Genomic DNA, 11,460 nt, shown 5'->3' with positions numbered 1-11,460 from the left:
ACCAGCTATAAAGTTGGCTATAGTCGTAACATCATATAGCCAACAACTGGCCATGTTATTAACCATGCTCTAAGGAGATAGATAGTTTATCGATCGACATCTAGCCTAGTGGTAGGAATGCAGGTGTACGTATTTGCTGGCCTGGGTTCGACCCCAGGTTTTTTTTTTGCTACGAACTTGGGGAGCTTTATTGCATAGCTAACATATGATTACAATCTGCCCGAAGGCCACTAAGCAGAAAAGGAGGACAGCTCTCAAGCCAACAGTCTGAAACCAATAAGGAACAGGCCCGTTTAGCACAAGAATCTGCCAAAAAATTTGCCTCCCTTGGGACAAATCTAACTGAGAAAGAGATAAAAGATGAAGATTTCTCCCCAATGTCTAGTAAAATAGGCGCAACAATTGACCTCGAACTGTCACGCGATAACCAGAGGTTGACAACCCACATCCGGTATGCGCCACTGTGCTCCTGCCACACCACGCGTAGGCTTCGGAATATCAAGCATTAAGAGATCATCACGTACTGTCTTTACCGCTTGAACTGGATCATAGCCGACCTTGTCATGAGTCCATCGATTCCGATCAGACCATATCGCATGCATGACCATTATAATTTTGCATATGTCTTGGTGTTGTATGATCTCGTCCATCAACACATCCCTTGCCCAAGTGGCAGGGTGTAACCTGGGTAGTTTCAAACCCAAAAAATCTCGGGCTGCTGCCCAAAAAAGTCTGGCATGTGAGCAATTTATCAGTGCATGTCGCAGATCTTCCACTGAGGCCTTGCACAAATCACACACTGCCGTCGTCCGGATATGCCGATGTTGAAGGGTAGCATAGTCTGGTAGAATTCCACGCAAGACCCACCACCAGAAAACACGGACTCTAGGAATAACCTTTAGTTTCCACAAGGCGATCCACATGGGTCTATCTGACGTTGAAGACTCCGCTATCGTTCCTTCCTCAGAGCTAAGCGCTCTTTCCGAGTCACTAGAGCACGATAAGCCGTTTTAACAGAGTAGACACCGGACCTTTACAAGTCCCATGCGAGATAATCCTCGCCACCAGGCACTCTCAGCGGTATATTCAGAATTGCGTCCGCGTCTGGTGCAAGAAAATTCCTTCGTACTAAGTCCACATCCCACGTACCACTCTTCTGATCAAATAACTCAGAGACACGATTTACAGGATCGTTCCCAATGCGGCCCATTGGCTTGAGAGTAGCCGTGTTTGGGGTCCATCGATCCGTCCAGATGGAGATAGATTCACCATCCCCAACTCTCTTGATCAATCCTTGTTCCAACGCAACTCGCCCAGCAATAATAGCTTTCCACGTAGCAGACGCCGAGCGAGGTGCAGTAGCGTCCATGAAGCTGCAGTTATGGAAGTACTTGCCTTTCAGAACTCGCGCACACAAGGAGTCAGGGTGTGTCATTAGCCGCCACCCATGCTTGCCGAGTAGGGCTAGATTAAAAAGTTCAAAGTCGCGAAAACCCATGCCTCCTTCTGGTTTCGAAACAGAGAGATTCTTCCAAGAAAGCCAATGAAGAGATCTCCTGTCAATGTCACTGCTCCACCAATATTTAGCCATGGAAGAAGTTAGTTGTGAGCAGACGCCCTTGGTCAACTGGAAGCAAGACATGCTGAACATAGGGATGGCTTGGACCACAGATTTGAGCAAAACTTCCCTCCCTGCACATGCCAACTTCTTTTCTGACCAGCCTTGCATCTTAGTCCGGCTTCTCTCACCAATATGAGAAAAACTTCCACTAGTGATCCTGCCGACCGCTGTTGGTAAACCCAAGTAGCGTTCAGTAAAAGCTTCAACATGAATTCCTAGTGCCTGCTTGATCTCAGCCCTCAGAGGTGGTAATGCATTAGGACTGAAATAAACGGCGCTCTTCTCCCGGTTTACTGCCTGTCCAGAGCACGCAGCATAAATCCCGAGGATATCATTCAAACGATCTGCACTTTGCACCTTTGCATTCATAAAGATTAAACTGTCATCCGCAAAGAGCAAGTGATTTACCCAGGGCGAGTGGACACTCACCCTAATGCCTCGACCAATATATGCACCGCCATAATAATTCATTAAGGATGTGAGGCCCTCTGCACAAATAAGAAAGAGAAAGGGAGATGCTGGATCCCCTTGTCGCAACCCTCGGGAGGGTGTGAAAAACGGCAAAAGTGATCCGTTTACCTTGACTGTGAATCTGACGGAGGTGACACACTTCATGATGAGACGCACAAATTTATCACAGAACCCAGTCTGACTAGCATCGCCTCCAAGTAATGCCACTCGACCCAATCATAGGCTTTCAACATGTCGAGTTTAACTGCACATGAGGCTTGTTTGCATCGCTTCTTTTTCTTCATTGCATGCACACTTTCATAAGCTACCAAGACATTGTCAGTGATCAACCATCCTGGCACAAAAGCACTTTGTTCCTCCCCAATAATCTCATCCATCAGCCCGCGTAGCCTATTAGTGATCGCCTTGGCTGCAATTTTGTATAGGACCGGCCAAAGAGAAATTGGTCGGTACTGAGAAATTTTTTGAGGATTTTGTACCTTGGGAATGAGGGTGATAGCAGTGTCATTGAGGCCTAACGACAGCTCTCCCCCGTTCAGAAAATCGAGCACGGCCGCTGCTACATCACTGCCTAGAATCTCCCAGTGACGCTGGAAGAAACCAGCGGTGAATCCATCCACTCCTGGTGCCTTCGACGGTGCCATCTGGAAAAGAGCGTTGCGTACCTCCTCCGCCGTGAACTCCTTCTCTAGTAAACCATTCATAGAAGCATTAACACGTTGCGGAACAAATTGCAACAGTTCAGACATATCATTGTATCCCTGAGACTGATAGAGGCTCTGATAGAAATCCGTCACCTTGGTCTCCACCTCATCAGGATCATCACAAATCGATCCATCTGCTCTCTGCAGGGAGACAATTATGTTGCTTCGACTGCGCTGCATTGCCTGAGACTGATAATATTTTGTATTTCAGTCTCCTTTGCGTAGCCAGTTAACTCTTGACCTTTGTTTCATCCAAACCTCCTCTTGTCGTAAAAGTTCTCGCAGTTGATCCGCTACCCTTAGTTCTTCAGTGTTAGGCCCCCTCCAAATGGAGGCTGCTCGTAGCCGATCCAACTGCTTCTGTAGTTTTTTCACCCTTTTTGCAATGTTTCCAAACTCACGATCACCCCAAGACCCGAGTCCACTCTGGACAGCTGTAAGTGCATGCACTACACCTTCCAAACCTTCACGGCCAGACTCTGATTGCCAAAATTTTTGCACAAGAGCATCCTAATCACTATGAGTCTGCCAAACATTTTCATAACGAAACTGTCGCGGTCCACGCCGCCCCCCTCTCGCCTGTACTGTCCTCAACCCAGCAAGAACATAACAATGATCAGATGATGTTGAACTAATATGCTTGACAGAAGAGTACGCATACAAGGATAAAAAGTTTGCATTAGCAAGAACATGATCAAGTCTAGCTTTTACATTTGCACTGCCATGCTGCTTATTATCCCATATAAAAGGAACACCTCTCCATCCAAGATCTTGGAAGGAGCAAAAATCTATTACTTCACGAAAGGAACGCATCTGCCACTCCAGCCTCGCATGCTCGCTGAAGTGCTCCGTTCCATACATCGTCTCGTTGAAGTCACCCATGCATAGTCACTCGTGATGCGGAACTCCATGCAACGTACGCATAAACTCCCAACTGTGATGTCTATTCTCAACTCGGGGTTCACCGTAAAAACCTGTGAAACGCCAAGGTTCGGTTTGATCATTCCCCTTGACTACCACATCTATATGAGCCTTACTGTAATTCTTAAGTTCAACTTGCACGCTGTCAGTCCAGTACAGCCCAATGCCTCCACTAAGGCCATTGCTATCCACAGAAAAACAACCAGAAAAAACAAATAAGCTCTTCAGACTTTCAACACGTTTCCATTGAATCTTTGTTTCCATAACGAACAGAAGGGAGGGACCTTCTTGCTTCACCACCTTGCGAAGCTCCCAAACTGTCTCAGAGTTCCCAAGCCCTCGACAGTTCCAACTCAAACAATTCATTGGGACGGGCAGGGCTGCATAGCAGCCTCTGCCGAATTTTCAGGCGTTGGTTTTTTCTTCTTCGGAATCCGATCATATTCCCCCTCGGTCCCAATCTCTACACCACCCCCTTGTTCCTCAGGACGCTCTGGCTCCAGGTTCTGCGTTCCTTCTCCTGAAGCAGTAAGCAGAAGGGGGGATGCGTTTTCGACACGGCGATAAACCTGTCTTGGTGCCTCCTTTCTCTTGTTCAGATTGGAGTTCTTCTTCCTAGGAGAGTTCACCTCCGTACCGCCTGCCGGTACGCTGCTGGAGTTCTTTGACTCCCTCTGGCTGCCCGGATCAGCATAATGCTCCTTACCGGCTGAATCACCGAATGCAACCTTCTTACGCTCCTCGGCCCTCAAACTCGAACCAAACGGGAGCTCACCTTTAGCATCCCGCTGACCGGGAGTAGGACAGAACGGATCAGCATGGCCCAATCGGCCGCAAGAGAAGCAAAAGTGAGGAACGTTCTCATATTGGATATCATACACATCTTGTTGCTTCCTTTTTGCCGAATCAATCACAATCCACCTCCTAAGAGGCTTGTTTACATCAATGGCAACTCTGGCGCGCAGAAAACCCCCCATGTGGTCGAACTGCGCCGAGGACGCCTGTGGATCAATCTGCTTAGCTATCATCCTACCCCATGAGTCATCTCGGAGGTTGTAGGGCAGGTTCAAAACCCTAGCCCATAGATGGAGCCTGTCAAAACGAACCTCGTCCGGCCGCATGCAATCCCTAAACTCCGACAGAATCACTGCATTCTTGCTGATATGCCAAGGGGATCCTGCCCACACATGATCACGATCTCTCTGAGACTCAAAATCAGCTACAAACATATTCTCCCCCATAGATCTAATTGGAGCCCCCGGGGATTTCCCCACGCCGGTCGGAGGAAGAAGAAAATCCTCTAACTGCTCATTTTAGATGCACCGAAACTGAAAACTTCTTCAGTTAACTGATTATAATAGGGGGGCCCAAATAAATTACTCACCCCGTTCAACCTAAAACCAGGTCACTTATTTTGAAACAGAGGAAACTAAATTAAAACCACGCCACTTACTTTGGAACCGAGGAACTATTTTGTCCCAACCCTATGTTAATTTTTAGCCGCACTTGCAACAAGATTTCTTTCCTGCGACGTGGATTTTACAAGTTTGTTAGAACTAGCACATATGCCCGTGCGTTGCAAAGGGAGATAAAATAGTATGCATTTAAATCAGTGAGAATTATATGTGCAAGAAAAACCCTATGTGCACACGAAAAAAGGAACATTTAGCTTCTCGGCTTTGCTGCATGTGAAGGAATCAACCCGCTATTTTTCCATTCACTGATCGAGGGCATTTAAGAGTTTTATTACGTCATCGTACATCAGATAAGGCCCATGAGTTATTCAATCTACTTCTCTTTCAATTCTTTCAATTGAGGGGGTTTTAAGGTATGAAGTTTCTAAATATTCTAGAAAACATAAACATTTTTTAAAATCCAGCATAGTTTTTTGAAAATTATGTACACTTTAAAAAACACTAACAAAATATGAAAGGGAACATCTTTTTTAATTCACAAACATTTTCTGAAAACACCAACTTTTTTATTAAAACAATAACATTATTTGACTTTGTGAACATTTTTGAAAAACGGGAACATGCGTTGAAAATTCATAAGATTTTTAGAAAATATGTATCTTTTATACAAAACATTATTTTTAATTGTGAAAATTTAACTAAAACAAGAATATTTTCCTATTTTGGAGCATTTTTTAAATCCCATTTTATTTTTAGACATCTCGATCAATTTTGAAAAATAAATTTGTTTTTTGAAAAAATGGGTAACTTTTTGCAAGTTCCGAATATTTTTCAAAATAGAAACAAAATTTTGGAATTATTAACATTTTCAAAAAAAAAACTTTAGTCTGAACTTTTTGAGAATTTTTAGTTTATGAAATAAATTCTAAAAGGAAAATAAACTTGGTAGGAAAATAAGAGATAGAGAAAGGAGATAAAAATAGAAGCAAAACACAGAAACAAAGAAAAATGGGCCAGCTCATTATTGGTTGTCCCGTGCGAAACTCCGACTAAAAAACATGAACATTATTTCAATTTGTGAATATTTTTTTAAAATGGGAACATATGCTGAAAATTCATAAGATTTTTAAAAATCTGTATCTTTTATACAAGAACATTAATTTTAGTTGTGAAGATTTAACTAAAATAAGAATATTTTTCGAATTTGGAGCATTTTTTGAAATGCCATTTTCTTTTTAGATATCGCGAACAATATTGAAAAAAAATATTTTTTCGAAAAAAATGGAAACTTTTGCAAGTTCCGATATTCTCCAGAATCTCAACTAAATTTTGGAATTCCGAACATTTTCCAAAATTTGGTTTTTATTTCTGAATGTTTTTGAGAACTTTTAATTTACGAAAGCAATTCTAAAATAAAAATAAACATGGAAGGGAAAAAAGAGATAGGAAAACAATAATAAAAATAGAAGGAAAACACAGAAACAAAGAAAAATGGGCCAGCCCAGTATTCGTTGTCCTGTGCGAAACTCGGCTATTCGTTGGCCTGTGCGGTAAATAGATTTTTTCTGTTTGCGTGGGCAGAAAAATAAGAGGGCTGGCTTGGCTGGGCCATAGCACGTGGCCCACGTACGAATTTTTTTTTTCTAGCATACAAACGCATAAAATTTTAGTACTACCACGGATAGGAAAAAAATTATTTCAGCGGTGAACGGATGAAAAAATTAGCGAACACGGGTATTTCTAGCAGACAAACTATAGCAACCACCAGCAATGTTGCTATACCAATCAAACATTCCCTGAAATACTGTATTCAGCAAGTAAAAGCAACACGGGTATTTATGGTTTATTCAGTTGATGACATCGAATGATACTAGTGAACGCACAACACATCTACCCTCTCCATCGCGGCCGCCGTCTCCTCTATTATTCAGTGGTGTATTTAGTGCTATCTCTGTCCCCAGAAAGGAAAAAGAGAAAACTAAATTGCCCGTATCTATACATATGTGTGAAAGCCTATATATATACGTTGATCCTAAGGTATAACGGTGAGTGCGTCCGATGAGGCGACTCATTGTTCAGCATGCCATCCTGTATTGTTGAGCTCACTCTGAACATGGATGCCATCGTTATTGTTCTTCAGGAAGGCAGAGTACCAGCGACCAGAGAGCCTGGCTTGCCGTGGCAGGGTCTCGTCGTCGAAATCGACACGGTACAGGCCGTACCGTGCCTGATACCCTGACAGGTACTCGAAAACGTCTAGGAAGGCCCAGGCGAAGTAGCCTTTCACATTGACTCCATTCCTGCAGAGGCAAACAGCTTCATGGTGAACTCTGAACTCTAAAGTTTTTGTGACTGGAGCCCCAATTGCATGAACTTATGTGGATGGGGAATAACATGAGGTTATTTTTAGGTTAATTACTGGCCTTATTGCAGCCAATGTACTCCCTATGTAGCTCTTCAAGTAGTCGGTCCTGTCGGTGTCGGCGAGGGTGTCATTACTAGATGATTGACCTGAAGAGAGAAAACAGAGTGGGCAAAAGATATCAGTCAGATATGTATCAACTGCAAACCGACGATGATGTCTGTAAACATTGACATGATTTTAGATAGAATGATTGAACTAGTATGTTTTTTTCTTTTTTGGAGATCATTGTAATCAGGAACTAGACCGACTTGCCATTCTCTTGGATATAAATGGGAATGTCCCCGTAGGCTTCTTTCAAGTACAGTAGCACATGTTGCAATCCTTCGGGGTCACTTGGAAAAGACGTTGGGGGAGCCTGCATTCACAAGAAGTCGTTCTTCTTCATGTCATAACTTGCAAGACAGACACAATCCCAGTATTGCTCAATTGCATGACCTTCAAGTGTATTTCATTATTTTCTGGTATCTCGTGTAAGATTAGAATTCCAAACTTAATGTTTCATGTAAAAGAACAGCTGAACCCGGTAGTATCTGACAAACACAATCATTGAAGAACTTTACCTTACCGGCTGGCGGGTCTGTTTTAGAAGCTGCACCGATGAAACATATATTTTGTTAGATGTGCCATTTGGAAAAAGAAATCTCAGATTGTAAATCTGCTTCAGAAGCGTAACGAATTTCTTCAGTTAATATATTGACAATTTGAACCTTCTGTTTGCATCATTATCTTGTCAGTAGATAAAGGGAACACATTGCTCACTACTGCTGCAGTTCTGCTACAAAAAAATATGAACACTAAATCAAGATGCTTACCTTTGTAGCTAATTGACAAGTCTGCTGTATAGTCGCGAGCGCCTTTCTTTAAAGGGAGATCATTCACATAGACAGAATAGTAGTGATTTATCCCGATGAAATCTGCACTACCAATTATAGCTTCAGACTGGATTCTTGTGAAGGATGGAAGACGCGAACCAACAATTTTCTTCATTCTTTCAGGATAATCTCCAGACATCAAGGGCTCTAGTATCCTAAAAGACAGCACACGCTGGTTAGTTCTGCATTCCTGGAGCGAAGGTAGAGTAAAGATAACATACCAGCCCAAAAAGAAGTCCAAACATCTTTTTGTTGCTTCTAAATCTGCCGTAGAGTTTGTCATAGGATAAGGCCAAAGGGAGTAAATACTTAGGCCGACAACCCCCTTTTGCATGGCCTACATGCAAAACTTCTTTTATGGGCAAATAAATATTTTTATATGAATATACATCATGAGAAACTAAAAATAGTGTTTCTCAAAAAAAAACTATAAGTAATGTATTTGTGCAGATAATCAGACCTTATGTTGAGAAATTCAAACATGTAATATGCCAACAAACTACTCCCTCCGTCCCATAATATAAGAGCGTTTTTTACACTAGTGTAGTGTCAAAAACTCTCTTATATTATGGGACGGAGGGAGTACAATTGATAGTGTTTGACCCCCAAATATCAGCATGACAGTATATGGTTAGACAATACTTTCTCCTTAAAGCAATATATGGTCAGACACTACTTTCTCTTTAAAATAATTTCCTTTTTGAAGAATATACAGTTAGACAATACTGATATTTCAGAATTTATATTAGATAGCAACATAAACCTTACTAGCTTATTATCACAGAGAGGCACTTGTTTTAATTTTGGGCCCAAAATCACTCACTTGAAATTTTTCTCTGTAAAGCCTAGTTGCCGATGCATGCGCCAATAGCATGTTATGAGCTGCTATATATGGTTCCACAGTTGAGTCACCCACGGAACATTTTGTAACTCCAAAAGGATCAGAGCAATGTCCTGGTGCGATCCCTCCGATATCGTAAGATCCCATCGCACCCACATTAGGTTCATCTATCGTAGTCCAGTAGGTGACCCTGTCTCCAAACTCCCTGAAGCAAACATCTGCGAATGCTGTGAAATCCTCCCTGCATTTTGCAGTAGCACACCTCTGAGGAAATATGAATACTAGGAAAGTAGGACCCTCTCTGACATTTTAAGATCCTGAGGAAGGTCATCACTACAAGGGAGAAATTCTGGAATCTTACACAATTCTAGGGCTTAACCATCCTCCATACTCATCTTCCAGCATTTGAGGGTACTCAAGCTGGTAAATCATAATATGGACTTGAATCCCTGAGGAAACACGATGGGCACACATAAGTTTAGATAGTGGAGACACAGGAAAGCAGTATATGCATTTTTTTTAGTGTTGATCATTTACTAGGCTACTGACATAAAGATCTTTTCTGCAATTACACTCCATTTATATACTACAGAAAATAGACATACCATGTTGCACTAGCGCATCTATTAGGCTGTTGTAGTACTCGAGCCCTTTTGGATTGATAGCTCCCCTGCCATCTGACAGTCTCATTAGAGACTAACAATTAGTTTAAATTTTGTGCTTTTCTAGTATAGTGCAAACGGAGATATAATGAGAAGTACTTTTACCTGGGATTAGCCTTGACCAGGAGATAGAGAATCGATATGCCTCTAGGTTCATGTCAACCATGAGCTTCACATCATCCTGAAAGATGATATTCAGTGTGGTTAAAACAGAATGTCTAAATATTCAGTGTGGAAATCACCACACTTCAACACAATAAAATAAAATAAAATTGATTGATAGATAGTAAGGATAAGTTTTACTTTGTTTTTGGCAGAGAAGAGAAAATTAAGGAACTAGAAAGAGCTTGTTAGGTTCAGTTTGGTAGCACTAGCAGACGGCTGCATAGTACTACTACATCCTTTGCTTAAAATCACTGCAATCAGCAGGGCAAATCAGCCATGCAGAGCCCCCCAAAATGACCAGATTTAAAAGCTTGTAGCCTTGTACCTACCTTGTACTTGTGGTACCCGTCGGCAGCGACGTCACCTACGCTTTTATCCGCCATTTTCCCTGCCGTCAGAACAAGAAAAATCAGCACGAACCTGACAGGATAATTACCTGCTCAAACATCAGCGTCCCCGTTTTTTATCTTGGTCCAAAATCAGCACGAACCTGACAGGTTAATTGGTTAGTTACCTGCGTGAGTGAAGGTATCCCAGATGCTTGGGCTCCTGCCGTCCTCAGCCACGGCACCCTCATACTGCAGCCAAAGAAAACCCCGAAAGGCTTAACTGATTTGGGCAAGAAAATACGTATTAGCCAATTAGCCATTCAGATTGTTGGGTCATGGTTGTTGCCTGGTAAGCGGAGGTGGCGGCTCCGAAGACGAATTCCGGCGGGAAGTCGGTCCGTTTGTAGCCAAGAGCAGGGGCCGCGCCATGGGCGGCGGAGAGAAGCAGCAGGAGCAGCGGCGAGAAGAGGGCGACGGAAGCCATTACTTTGCTGCCCTGCAGCCACCCAGAACCCACCAGTGTCTGTTCGCAGGAGGATAAGGCGCCTACCGCTTCACAATGGGCTCGCACTGCTCCACCACGTTTTGGATTTCGTTTTCCTGGTATGGTACGAGAAACGAGAATGCTGTGGTGCGGCCACCGCTTGTGTGCTCGCTTCTGGAGAAGTCAGATCACCTCCCGGATCACATGAAGCTCGTTTAAAAAGTACTGTATAAATAAGGGCGCTGATGGATTGAGCGGTGGAGGGTCACCTTCTACCACTACAACACATGCCGTGTTGCAGAAATTTTTCGCACTACGGGTTATGTTGCGCGAACCAACCTGTGGTTGGATAGTTAGTTGGACAGTGATATCCTCAGTTAACCAGGGTTCAAATTCTGTTGCTCGTATTTATTCTGGATTTATTTCAAGATTTTCATCGGCACGCGTTCAGTGGGAGGAGACGTTCCCGTCGAGTACGAGACGCCTACGGTGACTTCGTAAAATCTCAAGATGATATGTCGGCTCAGTCTTTCGGAGGTGCTCATAGAGG

The 11,460-nt window shown here is 43.0% G+C and overlaps 1 protein-coding gene across 1 annotated transcript; it reads right to left on the bottom strand.

Annotated features, from left to right (window-relative positions):
• Positions 1-6,941: 6,941 nt before the first annotated feature.
• Positions 6,942-11,059, bottom strand: LOC123066303 (beta-glucosidase 5). Its single transcript, XM_044489410.1, has 13 exons — positions 10,773-11,059; positions 10,612-10,675; positions 10,427-10,485; positions 10,038-10,113; positions 9,876-9,947; positions 9,632-9,719; positions 9,253-9,511; positions 8,651-8,766; positions 8,370-8,584; positions 8,118-8,146; positions 7,810-7,912; positions 7,556-7,643; positions 6,942-7,432 (listed from the first exon to the last, which is right to left on the bottom strand). The coding sequence occupies exons 1-13, from the start codon at positions 10,908-10,910 to the stop codon at positions 7,201-7,203; spliced, it is 1,539 nt and encodes a 512-aa protein (XP_044345345.1). The 5' UTR covers positions 10,911-11,059; the 3' UTR covers positions 6,942-7,200.
• Positions 11,060-11,460: the final 401 nt, after the last annotated feature.

The sequence above is a fragment of the Triticum aestivum genome, chromosome 3B (genome assembly GCF_018294505.1).
Source record: "Triticum aestivum cultivar Chinese Spring chromosome 3B, IWGSC CS RefSeq v2.1, whole genome shotgun sequence".
Lineage (NCBI taxonomy): Eukaryota > Viridiplantae > Streptophyta > Magnoliopsida > Poales > Poaceae > Triticum > Triticum aestivum.
Note: the sequence above shows the minus strand (reverse complement) of the source record. Positions and strands in the feature narration are given on the sequence as shown.

What these genes read in the sequence shown, in the direction of transcription:
- LOC123066303 (XM_044489410.1), bottom strand. Translation starts at nt 10,910, where the DNA reads ATGGCTTCCGTCGCCCTCTTCTCGCCGCTGCTCCTGCTGCTTCTCTCC. An exon ending in GGATACCTTCACTCACGCAG is followed by an intron (nt 10,486 to 10,611) that starts GTAACTAACCAA and finishes TTCTGACGGCAG; the next exon opens with GGAAAATGGCGGATAAAAGC. An exon ending in TTTACAGAGAAAAATTTCAA is followed by an intron (nt 8,767 to 9,252) that starts GTGAGTGATTTT and finishes TTTTGCATGTAG; the next exon opens with GCCATGCAAAAGGGGGTTGT.